Here is a 17,028-nt window from a genome sequence, read left to right on the forward strand (position 1 = left end):
GCAAAGATTTTATTTCACTAAGATGAAATGAGAACAAGCAGTTTTAATATAATCTGAAACAAACTTTTTCTTAGCTCAGGCGTTTGATGAATGAATTCCAAATTAGTTCCTCTGGAACTACAATGAAAGATGAGCAATGCAGACACGAGGAAATCTGCAGGTGCTGGAAATACAAGCAACACACACAAAAAAGCTGGTGAACGCAGCAGGCCAGGCAGCATCTATAGGAAGAGTTACAGTTGACGTTTCAGTTAGTCCTGATGAAGGGTCCTGGCCCGAAACGTCGACTGCACCTCTTCCTATAAATGCTGCCTGGCCTGCTGTGTTCACCAGCATTTTTTGTGTGTGTTGAAAGATGAGCAATGTAGCTTTCTGCCTGGGTGGGGTGGAGGCAAGATTAAATCTAAATTATAGTATTTCTTTATGCTTGATCCTGCAATTGTATTTAATTGCTAAATTATATGGTTACCTTTATTTAGTCATTAGTAAGAGAAATGGGAGAAAAATTCAACTTTCACTGAAAATCATGCTGATAAATATTGGCCAATAGTGCGTTGCTGAAGATGTCAACCTGAATGTATATTGAAATTGTGTCTCTTCCACTAGACTATATTTAACAATTTGCAGAGCTGATGCATATTCTTTGCAGCTCCAAAGCCAAGCTGGCTCACTTGGAGATTTGGAATGATCACAGCACAGTTGTGGAGCTAGATGGAGCACTGGTGGTTCTGGCTTCACAAAAAATGCATAGTTCTACCTTGTTAATCAAACAGGACTCTTCTCAGTGACCTTGGGTCAGCTAATCTGTTGAATAAGACTGAAATAAACAAACACTGGAGAATTTAAATGATAGTTTCAAAAACTAGCCAGGGGGTAGAATCAAATCATGACAGAATTTTACTTCCAGTCATTACAGTGAAAGGACATGTCATAGGAAACAGTTTGGGGCCAAAAGGTTTGTGTAATTGTTTGCAGAGCATATGCATAGCTGATTGCAGAGTCAGTTCTGAAGACAATTTGGCTCCAGCACTGTTGACATTTTCCTGCTCTCTATGTAGTTGTTTAAGATTGCAAAGTGGAGTGATTAGCATTTGAAAGCAATACCTAGATCAGATGCAGAGTTGAAGTTCAAAGCTAATGGAATAGAAATTACTATTGTGAACCAAACATTTGCAGTAATGAAAGATTTTCTCACAATAAAGAATAAATTGCACATTGAAAATTTAAACGTAAAACATCTTATGCAGTTGAAAGAAAATTTTAGCATAAGTTCATGGTCTTCCAGCATTGAAATAAAATTAAATTAGTTGTGCGATTATTGATATGCAGTAATTCTATGACTGGCCCTCTTAGAATTTTGACTTTTTTGCTGGAGTTTCTTCAAGTAAGATATGCAATCTAACAAACCATTTGAAATGTGTAGAAGTCATGCATGCAGAGAAATGCAGTTTTGATCTCAGTAGAACGTTTACAATTGAGTTGATCCTGTGTAGATTAGTTGGCAGGGGTACTTGCAGACATTTTTAACTTCTCCCTGCTTCAATCTGAGGTTTACACTTGCTTTAAGAAGACCACTATCATCCCAGTACTTAAGAAAAAACAAAGTGTTTTTATTCTGGTGTCTTCCCCCTTCTTCTCCAGTCCTGAAGAAGGGTCTTGTCTCCAAACATCAACTGTTTATTCATTTCCATAGATGCTGCCTGACTTACTGAAGTTTTGCGAGCATTTTGTGTGTGTGACATGTCTAGTTGACTACTGGGTGGTGGCTCTGACATCTACCATCATGTGGTACCTTGGACACCAACCTCTCAAACATCCTTGACCCATTGCAATTCGACTTATCACTGAAACAGGTCTAAAGTGCACAACATCTCCTTGTCCCTGTACTCATCTTCGGAGCATCTAGACAGTAAAGACACCTTATGTTAGACAATTCTTTATCGACTACAGCCCTGTCTTCAATACTATAATTCCGAACAAATTATCACCAAAAACTCCTTAACCTAGGACTTGACTCTTTCCTTATCAATTTGATCCTTGACTTCTGGCCAACAGACCACAATCAGTAAGTCAGCAACATTTTTATCACAATAATGCTTAACACTAACAATTGCATGGCCAGTTTCTACTCTAACTTCATCTACAAGTTTGCAGATGATACCACCATAGTGGGCTGTAGAGTGTCAAATTCTTCGGAATAAATGTCAATAGCTTTTCCTGATCCAACTACACCACCAGCACCTGATCCATCTGCTCACAAGCACCTCTGCTTCCTCGAGGCTAAAGAAGTTATGTCTCCTTTGACCCTCACGAATTTTTATTGGTGCACCATTGAAAACATCCTAACAGGATATGAGTCACAGCTTAGTTTGGCAGCTATGAAATTGTATAGAATTGTGGACAAAGCTCAGCACATCAGAACATCAGCCTCCCTTCCATGGACTCTCAGTGCCTTGGTAAAGCAGCCAGCATAATCAAAGATCCCACCCACCCTGGACGTTCTCTCTTCTCCCCACTCCCATCAGGCAGGAGATACAAGAGCCTGAAAGCATGTAGCAATAACCTCAAGGACAGCTTCTGTCCTGCTATTATACGACTATTGAATGATTGCCTTGTGCAATAAGATTGACTCATGACCTCACAATCTACCTTGCACCATACTGTCTACCTGCTCTGCACTTCCTGTGTACTGTTAACGCTTTATTGTTATTGTTTTACCTTGTGCTACCTCACAGTATCTTTGTACTAAATTGATCTGTATGGATGGTATGCAAAGCAAGTTTTTCATTCTACCTCGGTACACGTGACAATAATAAAGCAATTTCCCAAGCTCTGTACATGTGTGAGTTACAATAGAAGCACAAGATGGGGACAAGTCTTATAATCAAATAACTTCAAACTTTGACAAACCTTGCAATAGCAAGGATTCAAATTTGTATATGAGATACTGCCCTTTTCTAAGCAAAGCTCCAATCAATCGATCAATAGGTACAATTAATGTCAGAGAAATGTATACGATATACTTCCTGAAATTCTTTTACTTCGCAAACATACACGACAACAGAGGAGTGCCCCAAAGAATAAATGACAGTTAAATGTTAGAATCCCAAAGCCCCCCCCCCAACTCCCCCTCCCAAGCATAAGTAGCAGCAAAGCAATGACCACTCCTCCCCACCAGCAAAAAAGTATCGGCACCCCCCACCGAGCACACAAGCGTGCAGCAAAGCATCAATAAAGACACAAAGTTCCGGTACCCCAAAGACTACTCGTTCACCTGGTAGGCTCTCTCTTTCCCTAATAAAGGAAAAAGAGGTGTCCCAGTTTCACAGTGAGAAGGGAGACATAACAAAACAACTCGCTGATTTATGGGGTTAAGAGTCTGTTGTGTCGCTGCTTTTGATCTTCTGTGTACTCCCACGACACAATAGGCAGCAGCACTGGCCTTGAATCGGCCTGACTCCAGAGCCACGAAAATCCAGCATCCTGAAGGCGAGCTACTCTTCTAGGCTGCATCCTTGGTATATTGAAAAGTGGCCAGTCGTGAGGCCCTGAGAGCGGGTCCCGTTTCCGCAAAGCTCTGAAGTCGGCATGCAACTCCAGGTCAGAGTCTTCAAAGGAACCTTGAAAGGGGAAAAAAAAAGAGATATCAAAGATAGAAATAAAGCTGTTTCCAAAGACACAAGCAAAGGAATCACTGTTAGGTGCCATTATCCTCTTAAGCTCCACCCTACATTGGGGTTCTTCGCAAAATTCTGATACTGTAATGAAGGAGAAAGTGTATTGAAATAGTAAGAGAGATGTGTTAATGGGTTTTGAACGAATAATATGGATGCCTGGATGTAAAATATTGTTAACATACAATTAAAAGAAACAAGGGAGAGAATTGCAGATGCTTAGAAACATAAAAAACCTACAGCACAATACAGGCCCTTTGGCCCACAAAGCTGTGCTGAACATGTCCTTACCTTAGAAATTGCCTAGAGCATAGAAACATAGAAAACCTACAGCACAATACAGGCTTCAACCAATATTTAATGTCCTCTCTGGTTACAAAAGTAGAGACAGAGGATTGGAGGACTGCTAATGCTGTACCCCTGTTTGAAAAGAAAGGGACAAACTGAATAATTACAGGTCATTCAGTTAAACTTTGGGGGGGGGGGAGAAATAAGTGAGTCATCATAAATCCTCATTTACTAAAGTAAATTAATGAATATTTGGATATTTTTTAGGCTGGAGACACGAAAGAAATTGCAGCCAAAAAGTTCTATTTTAATTTCATCAATCCACAGGACTTGTTTCCAAAATGCATCAGGCTTGTTTAGATGTTCCTTTGAACCTTTTGAATAGAACTTTTTGGCCGCAATGAGCAAAGGTATGTTTGGAGAAAAAAGGATACAGAATTTCATGAAAAGAAACCCTCTCCAACTGTTAAGCACAGGGGTGGATCGATCATGCTTTGGGCTTGTGTTGCAGCCAGTGGCACGGGGAACATTTCACTGGTAGAGGGAAGAATTAATTCAATTAAATACCAGCAAATTCTGGAAGCAAACATTACACCGTCTATTAAAAAGTTGAAGATGAAAAGAGGATTGCTTCTACAACAGGATAATGATCCTAAACACACCTCAAAGTCCACAATGGACTACTTCAAGAGACACAAGGTGAAGGTTTTGCCATGGCCTTCACAGTCCCCTGACCTAAACATCATCGAGAATCTGTGGATAGACTTCAAAAGAGCAGTGCATGCAAGACGGCTGAAGAATCTCACAGAACTAGAAGCCTTTTGCAAGGAAGAATGGGCGAAAATCCCCCAAACAAGAATTGAAAGACTCTTAGCTGACTACAAAAAGCATTTACAAGCTGTGATACTTGCCAAAGGGGGTGTTTACTAAGTACTTCCATGCAGGGTGCCCAAACTTTTGCTTCGGGCCCTTTTCCTTTTTTGTTATTTTGAAACTGTAAAAGATGGAAATAAAAAAAATTTTCTTGCTTAAAATATTACAGAAATATGTCATCTTTAACTTTGTGCCTTTTGGAAATCAGTTCATCTTTTACTTGCTTAGCTATTCACAGTAACAGAAATTTTGAGCAGGGGTGCCCAAACTTTTGCCTGCCACTGTATATGAGTGTAGGATTGCTTCTGCCCAGTAAACAATTAGTTTTGTAGCAAGTCTGAGGTCTTGATATTCATATGCACTTTTCTCAAATGACCAATGGCTGTGCTGGTGCTTTGAAAGTGGTGTGGATTTCATCATTGATAACTGTCTTCTCTGAGAGGTAGCTGTGGGAAATAGTCCATGTTTTCCAAGGTCTTGTCACAAACAGTATGCACATAAAGGACCTTGATCCAGTGAATGTTGATTGTAAGACCCATCTTCTTTTATCGTTCAGTAAACATGTTCTAAACGTTTTGGAGCATGGTCTTGGTGACTTAGCCTCTGGAGTGTTTTTGCCATAGGTTGTACAGTTTCATATTCATTTGGAACTTCCACGGGAAGTTTCTATGGTGAGATGCAACATTGCAGAGAGAAAGGTTGAGAGAGGTATTGGGGTACTGATTAGGCATTGTTGGACACTGATCTTTACTATGACTGGTTCTTGTTTAAGATGGTTGTATCACATCTGCATGCTGTTTTGGAGCAAACGTAAGATGGAGATGAATTTCTGTGGGTAGCTGAATTTGGGGAACATATTCCACAGTCTCTCTCTGTACAAATCAAGTTAAAGGCTTTAGTGAGTTCAAAGGAGGCCTCTATAAAAGACCTAAGTGTTCACCAGTCCACTATCAGAGATATTGTCTACAAATGGAGGAAATTCAGTACTTAAAAGTTTAATTTATTATCAAAAAATACAACTTGAAATTGTTCTCCGGGTAGCCATGGAAACCAAGAAAAGAAAAGCAGAAGGATCATTGACCCTTTCCCCCCATATGCCTCCTCCTGCACTAAAAATGAACAAAATGGAACAGGTACATCGACCCATAAATCCTTCTTCCCGCACATAAAAACAAACAAAATAGAATAGGCACATCACCCCCAAATCCCCCTCCCTGCACAAAACCAAGAAAGATTGGGAGAGAAATACAGAATATAAAAAAGCTATATGACTGAAAAAAAAGTCTATAGTCCAAGTCCATGTCCAAAATGCAGTAAATCTGGGGAACACTCTCTGGGCCCAGCAGCAGACTTTTCCTTCTCCATAGCAGAACCATCAAAAGACAGGCAGGCGCCACTCACCCTCTGCACTGGCCTCGTTGCTTTAATCTCCCTTGTCACATTAATCAATGAACAATGGAAGTTTTGTTCTGCGAAATGGAGTTGAACAACGGCTTGCATCCCGTCCTGCAGCTTTCCCTTCACGAAGTTTGCACACGCTGTCTCTGTCTCCCGGAATCCTCTTGGAGAGTGCAGGGCGCTGAAGTACCCAAACAATCTCCAAGCTCTCACATTCACCTTGATGTTTTAATCTCCCTCGTCACTTTAATTGACGAACAATGGAAGCTTTACTCAGCAGAATGGAGTCAAACATCGTCTTGTAGTCTGCCCACCTTAAAGTTTGCACACGCTGCCTCCACCTCCCAGGATCCTCTCTGAGCATGCAGAGCACTAGAACACCTAAATGATCTCCAAACAGCAAATCAGAGGCTCCAACAGTTCCAGAGTCATATCCCGGACAAAAAACAAAATGTAAAAGACATAAAAGTGAAATATAAGATTTCAAGATCTATCTAGGAGATGTCGACTGAAGGAGCTTTGTACGCATGCACCATTTTGACCGGAAGTAATGTTGCTACTCTTCTCTAGGACTGGGCATCCTGCAAAGATCACACCAAGAGCACAATGTGCAGTGTTGAAGGAGGTAAAAAAAAAGAACCCAAGGGCAACAGCAAAAGACCTGCAGAAATCTCCAGAACTTGGTAAAGTGTCTGTTCACATGTCCACGATAATAAAAACACTGAATAAGAATGGTGATCATGGAGGAAACTACTGCTCTCCAAAAAAAAAACCATTGCTACAGGCCTCAAGTTTGCAAAAGACTACTTGTATGTTCCACAATGTTTTGGAGACAATTTTCTGTGAACAGATGCGACAAAAGTTAAACTTTTTGGGGGAAATGCACACCACTGTGTTTGGAGGAAAAAGGGTATTGCACACCAACACCAAAACCTCATCCCAACTGTGAAGCATGGTGGAAGGAGCATGCTGGTTTGGACAGCTTGCATTCGTTGAGGGAACAATAAATTCAAGATTGTATCAAGACATTTTACAGGATAATGTCAGGGTAGTGGCCCATCACCTGAAGCTTAATAGAAGTTGAATGATGCAACAAGACAATGAACTAAAACTCAAGAATAAAACAACAACAGAATGGTTTGAAAAGAAGAAAATTTGTGTTTTGGAATGGCCAAATCAGAATCCAGACCTTAACCTAATTGAGATGCTGTGGAGAGGTGAACAGGGCTGTTCATGCAAGGTATCCCAGAAATACTGATGAACTGAAACAGTCCTGTATGGAGGAATAGTGTAAAACTCCTCCTCACTGTTGTGCAGCTACAAGGCTACAGGAAGCATTTGGTGGAGGTTATTGCTGCTGAAGGAGATTCTACCAATTGTTAAATACAAGGGTTCGAATACTTTTTCCAGCCTAGATTGTGAATAAAGACATGAAAAGTACAATTGCTTGTGTGTTATTAGTTTAGGCAGATTGCATTTGTCTATTATTGTGACTTAGATGAAGATCAGACCACTTTTTATGAGGTATTAATAAAGCCAGATAACTGCAGTGTTCACAAACTTTTCCTTGCCACTCTATTTTAAAATTGCCTTCGAGTTATTGATATAAACTGGAGGAAACAGCCTTTTGGCACCTATCCTATTAATTCCTGCAAGATCATAGACATGTTTCAAGGCTGCATTTGTGCCATCTACTGCTCAAATGCCACCTATAAATTTGCGAATGACCGCACTGTTGTTGGCAGAATCTCAGATGGTGTTGAGGAGATGTATAGAAGTGAATAGCCCGACTGGTTGAGAGGCATTGCAGCAACAAATTTGCACTCAATGTCAGCAATGTACTGCTGCCACAAAACAAATTTCACTTCATATTTCAGTGATATGACCTAAATCTGATTTTGATTGAGTGCTATGTGCTTAGTTTACTGAGATGAATAAAGTTGAATGTTAATTGGTTTATTATTGTCACATATACTGGCATACAATTAAAAGCTTGTCTTGTATACTGTTCATACAGATCAGATCATTTCACTGTACATTGAGGTAAAACGAGGTAAAACAATAACAATGCAGAATAAAGTGTTAGAGCTACGGAGAAAGTGCAGTGCAGGTAAACAATGAAGTACAAGATCATAACTAGGTAGATTGTGAGGTCAAGAGTCCACCTTGTACTAGACTCCATTTAATAGTCTTATAACAGTGAAGTGGAAGCTGTCCTTGAGCCTGGTGGTACATGCTTTCAAGCTTTTGTATCTTTTGGAAGAGAGACTATCTGGGGTGGGTGGGGTCTTTAATCATGCTGCCTGATTTACTGAGACAGCAAGAAGTATAGACAGAGTTCATAGAGGCTGTTATTGTGAAGTACTGAGCTGTGTCCACAACTCTCTGTAGTTTCCCATGGTCACATGCAGAGCAGTTGCCCTACTGAGTCAGAAAAAATGCTATCTCTGGTGCATCGGTAAAAATTGGTAAGGTATTGTTGATTCTTGTATTTCAAAATTTAAAATTAAGTTGCATTTGTGTAAACATTTTAACAAATTATATGTTAGCAATATGGCACTAAATATTTTGAATGTAATAAAAAATTACTGGGGAAGCACTCTTGAGATAAATAGATCTTAAAGCAAGGACTTGCTCTCTATACTTAACACTAACAAAACCTAACATATTCCATCCTCACTTTTACTGTCTTGCAGTGCTCTATTCACTTAGCTGTGAATTTGGCCAAAAAATGCTAAATATTTTCCACCTATAGTAATTCATTGGAGTAAAGCATTAATGAACTTGTACAGGATTGGAGCCCAGGTACCAGCAAAGGTTATTGATGGAAAACTAAGCCATCTGTAATTAATATTTAACAGTGTGAGAAGTATGCTCAGATCACTGGCAAACGTTTGTATGTTAAAGATGCAGTACAATGCAGAACTTGAAAAACAAACTTTTATTGTATTTTACTGGAGTGGGTCATTAGAAAATATATACCTTTTTAATTATGTAATTTGTTCACTTAAATTGACTAATCTGTGACTTTTCCAAAGAAAAAAAGGCTTACTTGTTATTAAAACACAATCAATAATCCAGAGTTTAACAACAAGTTTGGTTCATTAAAAATTTTGAGGGTCCTCCTAAAGGTAAGTGTAAAGTGTACAAACCAAGTAATATGTGTGGCTTATGTGTCTTGAAAATGAGAACACTGTCTACTATTAGCTCTGTGTAATTATTAATGTTCTTCCTTTTGGGTTAGAAAGGGTTTAAGTGCAAACCCAAGGCACATTGCACTAAAAATATATTTATTTTTTGAGAAGGGAGTGCAGCACTTAGAGTGAGCTGCCTTTTAAGGATGAAGTGCTTCAGGTACAATTGAGGCATTTTTCCACACGAGGATATGCTGGGGTAGGGTCAAACCCAGATGTGTATGGTGTGTGGGTGATAGGCAGATAGAATTGGGAAAGGTGAACAAAGGAAGAAAGCGCCCAAATTGTCCGGTGGGAGTGGAAAGGGAACACGGGTTATTTGAAATTGGAAGATTCAGTGTTCATACCAAGTTCATGGGTAACCAAGTTCTTCTAATTTGCATTCAGCCTGATACTGGCAGTGGAGAAGGCCGAGGACAGACAAAATAGAGTTAAAGTGACATGTAACTGAAAGCTGAAGATGGCCATTGCACACAGAGAGCAGGTGTTCTGACAAACAATCCTCATCTGCACTTGGACTTCTCAATGTTGAAGAGGCTACAGCAAAAACACCAAATGTAATAGATGGGGTTGAAGCGGTTTTAATGAATATTTGCCTGACTTCAAAGTGTGTTTAGGTTCTTGGATAATGGTGAGGGAGGTGGGAAAGCAAAAAGGATGTACAAGGGAAGACAAGGTATAAAGAAGCTTCATATGATGAGAGGAAACTAATAAGCTGAAGATGCCTGAAATCTGAAATAAAAACATCTGCTGAAGGAGCTTCATCTTAAAACATTAGCTTTGTTTCTCGTTCCACAGATGCTGCTTGATCTGCAGAGTATTTCCAGCATTTCCTGTTTTTGATGTTTATAGCAAATATTGGATTGCAAAATACCACAGAGAACCAGCCTAATTATGAAATAATTACAGGGGAAATACAATTAAAATGAAAACAAATGGGAAGAGATAAATTGCCAACTTAAGATGAAACCTTTAGGCATACACAGTGGCATGCAAATGTTTGGGCACCCTGGTCAAAATTTCTGTTACTGTGACTAGCTAAGCGAGTAAAAGATGAACTGATTTCCAAAAGGCATAAAGTTAAAGACGACACATTTCTTTAATATTTTAAGCAAGAAAACTTTTTTTTATTTCCATCTTTTACAGTTTAACAGAAAACCAAAAGGGTCCAAAGCAAAAGTTTGGTAGCCAGCTAAGTCTTTCAATTCTTGTTTGAGGGATTTTTGCCTATCCTTCCTTGCAAAAGGCTTCTAGTCCTGTGAGATTCTTGGGCCGTCTTGCATGCACTGCTCTTTTGAGGTCTATCCACAGATTCTTGATGATGTTTAGGTCAGGGGACTGTGAGGACCATGGTAAAACCTTCAGCTTTCGCCTCTTGAGGTAGTTCGTTGTGGATTTTGAGGTGTGTTTAGGTTCATTATCCTGTTGTAGAAGCAATCCTTTCATCTTCAGCTTTTTACAGGCGGTGTGATGTTTGCTTCCAGAATTTGCTGGTATTTAATTGAATTCATTCTTCCCTCTACCAGTAAATGTTCCCCGTGCCACTGGCTGCAGCACAAGCCCAAAGCATGATCGATCCACCCCGTGCTTAACTGTTGGAGAGGGGTTCTTTTTATGAAATTCTGCACCCTTTTTTCTCCAAACATACCTTTGCTCATTGTGGCCAAAAAGTTCTATTCAAAAGGTTCAAAGGAACATCTGAGCGAGCCTGGTGCATTTTGGAAACAAGTCCTGTGGACTGATGAAGTTAAAATAGAACTTTTTGGCCGCAATGAGCAAAGGTATGTTTGGAGAAAAAGGGTGCAGAATTTCATGAAAAGAACCCCTCTCCAACTGTTAAGTACGGAGGTGAATCGATCATACTTTGGGCTTGTGTTGCAGCCAGTGGCACGGGGAACATTTCACTGGTAGAGGGAAGAATTAATTCAATTAAATACCAGCAAATTCTGGAAGCAAACATTACACCGTCTGTTAAAAAGCCGAAGATGAAAAGAGGATGGCTTCTTCAACAGGATAATGATCCTAAACACACCTCAAAGTCCACAATGGACTACCTCAAGAGGCACAAGCTGAAGGTTTTGCCATGGCCTTCACAGTCCCCTGACCTAAACATCATCGAGAATCTGTGGATAGACCTCAAAAGAGCAGTGCATGCAAGACGGCTGAAGAATCTCACAGAACTAGAAGCCTTCTGCAAGGAAGAATGGGCGAAAATCCCTCAAACAAGAATTGATAGACTCTTAACTGGTAACAAAAAGCATTTACAAGCTGTGATACTTGCCAAAGGGGATGTTACTAAGTACTGCCATGTTTTGTTATTTTGAAACTGGAAAAGATGGAAATAAAAAAGTAATCTTGCTTAAAATATTAAAGAAATGTGTCATCTATAACTTTGTGCCTTTTGGAAATTAGTTCATCCTTTACTCACTTAGCTATTCACAGTAACAGAAATTTTGACTTGGGTGCCCAAACTTTTGCATGCCACTGTAGGTGGTAAAAGGCTAGTAGATGGAGGAATAGTTATAATGAAGATTTTTATGGAAGGCATTGATAAGGTACTGTGAATACTTTGCAGGAGTAGGATTATATACGCACAAATCATTGAAGGTAGCAAGGCAGTTTGAGAAGACTAATGCAATATGCATAATCCTGGATTTATCAATAAAGGTATAAAGGGAGGAAGTCATGCTAAACTCTGAAACACTGCTGTGGCCTAACTGGAATACTGTGTTCAATTTTGATTGCCACATTATTAAAAAGAATGTGATGACTTTATAGAAGGTTAAGAGGAAACTTAAATAATATTTATAAAATGCTCGGAGGCCTGAACAGAGTCAATAGTGGGAAGCTGCTCCCTTTGGTGGAAGGATTGAGAACTTACATGTCACAAATATGAAACAAAGGGAAGGGAATTAAGAGTAACTGGAAGAAAATCTTTATTCAGTGGGTGTGTGGAATTTGGAATTCACTTCGTGCAGATGTGTTGGAGGCAAATTCTATTGTTGGCTTTATAGGAAATTGGCTAAATAGGTGAAGAAAATTTTACAAGGCTTTTCAGAAAGGCCCAAGGGCTAGAACAAGCAGGTTGTTCTGGCATGATGTGCCAAATGATTGCCTCCTGTGCAGTAACAGTTCTGTAATTCTATATTAAATTGTGGTCCTATTTCAGTATCAATGTCAAATAATATTAAAAATAAGCAAGAAATATTTGGTTTTCAGTATCATGAACAAATATAGCCATTCATCACAGTGCTTTGTGGAAGTTTTATTTGTTCAAAGTGACTCATCACATTTGAAATAAATTTTCAGAAGCTCTTGAAAATGTGATTTTTAAAATAACATAGGCTGCAGATATAACTTTTTTGTACTATTCATTAAAACTCAATTATTTAAAATTGTTGTATCATGTCAATTGCATCAAGTATTTTTAAAAGTCAAGTGCTGAATCTGAACTATGATGCATGTATGCTTTTATACAAATTCTTTTGGTTTACTCATTTTACCTTTCCTCCCCAATTTCAGTATGGCAGTTGATGGGTTTGGTCAACCAGTTAACTTACCTGGACGTCCAGTCACAGCTTATGGTTACCGTCCAGATGATCCTTACCTTTATCCATTTGGAACCAGATAAGCTCAGCCAGAGTTATTTATTAATGCTTTTGTAACATTCCTTGTACATAAACTGCAAATGTATTGTACTGTGGGTCTTTGTTTGTACTGCACTGTGACATAGCTGAGATGTGAATTACAATTATATACGTAATAGTCGAATGTCCTGACTGCAATATATTAATGGTATTTGAATTATTTAATGTGCTTTCTGCTTTTATCCTTTTGAAACACTGGATTAGTCTGAAGAACGTAACTGGAACGAAGTCTCCGATATACAAACTGTAGTCTTAAATCTTTCAATTCTATAGCTAAAAATTTACTGTTTAATTTATGGGATCTCTAAAAATTTTTATAGCAATTTTACTTTTAAAGCTGTTTACTACAAATAGCAGTATTTTAAATTGTTTGCATTTTGTGTAATCATTTCTGAAAAAATGTCATATTTGTAACTTTAAATAACATGAATTATGTCTAGTGGTAGGTTATTACATTTTTTTGTTTTTGTTCCACATCCATTATGATTGTTTCCATTTATTTTGCCATTTCTGCAATCTCTGACCAAATGTGGATTGAAATAAATTTTGGCACCGTTGTCTGTTTTGCATTATAGAACCCTACTAAATTAATAAATGAGAATTTAAAATAAACGCAGGCAAAATCATGTATGTACTATTCTTCTCTCAAAGGTATGTTTCTGAAGTAGAACTTTATCCTATGGTTTCTGAGCAGACAATTTGCTGGACGCATGACCCGTCATTAAAATTGGGAAAGCTTCCCAGCAGACTTACAGCATCTGCAGCTTTTTATTTTCATTTACTATGCAAGATTCTTGTTCTTTGTGTCTGAAGCAAAAGATAACTTGGCTACTTGTGGGTGCAATCATAATGTTTAGTTTCTTCCCTGTGGGAGAGAAATCTCAAGACATCTGTCTAGTTCTGCCCATAACATCTCAGCAGTGTCTTTTCTAAGTACTTGACCTTCCTTTAGTCTCAATCCACAGCTGCTAACTCTTAAGAGTTCAATGAACAATTTTACTCTGGGAAGAATGGTGTTATGTCTTTTTTACTTTGTGCTAATTAAGATAAATGGTCTTGTCACACCATATGAATTCCTTTCTAACGATAGAGGAATCCTAGTCTAAAAATTGCCAGAGCAAGTTATTTAGCATTTCTAATGTAGCAAATGGATAGTTTAGTTGTGCAAATGGCCTCCACAACCTAACTACAAATTAAGTTTTTTTGCACATGAATCCCATAAACTTGGCCTGTAAATTGTGACCATGCACATATCCATCTATGTTTAAACTTTCTACACAAAATGTGTGCAGAATTTTAAGGAGCTGTCAACTCTTTTTAGGTTCTCTGAGGATATTGCAGATGTGTTTGATGGAAGTAGATCTCAAATATGGTACTGAAAAATACGAAGCTCAATCTAGAACTGTGGAAGCTTGGGTTCCTTCACCTCTATGTATTTGGTCACCTCCACAAAACACATATTGAGACACCTCAGAGGTCAAACAATTCCAGAAGAGTTGAGTTCGCTGAGAAAGTTTCTCAAGGGGAAACCAAAAGCTGGGGCAAAAAGAAAATACACATTATCTGAAAACAAGAATAACTCTCGATGCCTCTGCTTTGATACATAAATTTTCAGTACAAAATTTGGAATAGGATATGTAGTAACAATTCCAAGTTTTCGAGGAAAAGGAAGGACAGCTGAAAGAGGCATTAAATTTCAGTAAATTAAAGTCAAGACTGAAAGATAATACAATAATTGCAATATCTAGAAATATAGTTAAGCAAGACATTATGCTTAAAACCAGTATAATTCCTTTGACAGAAGTAAGCACAAGAGTATTGTTAATGTCAGTAAAACACCAAGACCAGACCTCCTGGTGTAACACATCTATATTTGGTACCAGTGTATCATTGTAAGGGAGATAAATGAGCATCTCCCAGATGATCAAATACATGGTGCTTTGTAGTTCTGACACAATAGTAATAAATAACAACTTTGCAGATGCTTATTACCATGTTAGTGTGAGACTGGTTTGTAGGTGGTTCCTTAAGACATCCCTTTCCCACATGCACAATGTTGAGTTAAAAGAGCTTACATTGTTAATTATGTAAAGCTGTAATCGAAAATAATTTCATTTGCACTATACTGCAAACTGATGCTTAGTCTGCTAACAACTCTAAATTAGATATGTTGTACAGAAACTCTACATCCATCTGTTGTTCCCATTTTAGAATTTGATACATCTTTGGATGTGGTAATGTGCAACCCTTTTTTGTTTATTTTGGTATTGTTCATTGATCAAAGCAATACATTATGCCTCGTTATGTCATATTAGGTTTTTTTTCCTGTTGTACTTGTACTCTGTCAAAGCAATTATATTTGTTTTAGAGACTATCTTGTTTGTAAGTGTGGTCTTTGTGAATAATATGTGTGACTCAGAAAGGAGTTATACTGAAGTTTGTGCCTGAGTCAATCGGACCATCTACATTTTCATTCGGAAGTCCAAGCACATGTCCTTGCAGAACACCATTGGTATCAGATCATTGCAACACCCCTCTATCAATACTCTGTCTTCAATTAGGCCAATTTTGTATGTAATCTTCTGGATCATCCCACCAGTGGACATCTTGTCAAAATCATTACTGAAGTCCACGTATACAACTGCCCTACCCTTATTAATCATATTTGTCTCCTTAAAAAACATAAAATTTATGAGGTAGGACCTCCTTCAACCAAGCCATGCTGACTATCCCTAACAGGAACATGCAAATAAATTTTGTTCCTAAGAAACTTTTCCAAAAACTGGCTTATAATTTCCTGGTTTGTTCTTACTGCTCTTTATAAGCAAAGGGCAACACTGTCTATTCTTATCACAAACAAGAGAAACTGAGCCTATGGAAATTGAAAAGGGACGAGAGGGTTTCAGATTTAGATATGGGAATATCTTCCTCCTGTTTACCCTTAACTGTTCAAGTACAAGCGAGCACTGTTTAAACACTGGGAAAAGGCTGAAACTGGAAAACAAAGTAGAATCTTGTTTAAAAAAAAAACTCGATGCAGTCAGAATCTCAGATTCACTCTCTGCAAGAGCAAGATAATGGAAACAGAATCAGTTCCTTCACAAGATGAACTTTATATGCATTTGAGAGAAACTAATTTCCAGAATGAAGGTGATAACACAGGGAAATGAGGTTGGTTTAATTACTTGGACTTGCACTGAATAGACTGATCGGTCTAGTTGCATTTACATTCACGGTGATGAAACCCAACAACAGCTTCCTGAGAGGCAACTTGGATCCCCTCCAATATGCCTACCAGAGCAACAGGTCCACAGCGGTGCCACCTCATTAGCTCTTCACACAACCCCGGAACATGTGAACAGCAAACAGCATGCATCATGATACTCTATCGATTACAGCTCAACATTTATTACCATCATTGCCTCAAAACTAATCAATAAGCACCAAGACTTTGGCCTCAATACCCCCCAGTGCAATTGGATCCTGGACTTCCTCATTTGCAGACCCCAGTCAGTTCGGATTGGCAAAACCTTTCCACAACCTCCATCAGCACAGGTGCACCATAGGGCTGTATGCTTAGCCCTCTGCTCTACTCGCCTTGGACCTATAACTCAACAGCATATCCGTTTGCTGAGGACACCGCTGTTGTGGACCATATGAAATGTGGTGATCAATCAGCACACGTGGGGGGGGGGGGGTGAAGAATTGAAAATTTGATTGGGTGGTCATAACAACAACCTCTCAATGTCAGCAAGACCAAGGAACTGATTGTAGCTTTCCGGAGAGGGAAATCAGAGGTCCATGAGCCAATCCAAATTGGAGGATCAGAGGTGGAGAGGGTCAGCAACTTTAAATTCCTGGGGGTTACCATTTTGGAGGACCTGTCCTGGACTCAGCATGTATTGTAAATGCAATTGCGAAGAAAGCATGGCAGTGTCTCTACTTAGGAGTCTG

The 17,028-nt window shown here is 38.8% G+C and overlaps 1 protein-coding gene across 2 annotated transcripts in view; it reads left to right on the forward strand.

The window, feature by feature from the left end:
- Nucleotides 1-15,419, forward strand: part of kifap3a (kinesin-associated protein 3a) — a 239,773-nt gene extending 224,354 nt beyond the window's left edge. For both annotated transcript variants that reach the window (XM_072273953.1, XM_072273954.1), the window contains one exon: nucleotides 12,950-15,419. In XM_072273953.1, coding sequence (XP_072130054.1) covers nucleotides 12,950-13,058 — 109 coding nt within the window. In that variant the 3' untranslated portion in view covers nucleotides 13,059-15,419. The remainder of the gene's footprint in view (nucleotides 1-12,949) is intronic.
- The last annotated feature ends 1,609 nt before the right edge of the window (nucleotides 15,420-17,028 follow it).

This window comes from Mobula birostris, chromosome 12, assembly GCF_030028105.1.
Source record: "Mobula birostris isolate sMobBir1 chromosome 12, sMobBir1.hap1, whole genome shotgun sequence".
Taxonomy (NCBI): Eukaryota; Metazoa; Chordata; class Chondrichthyes; order Myliobatiformes; family Myliobatidae; genus Mobula; species Mobula birostris.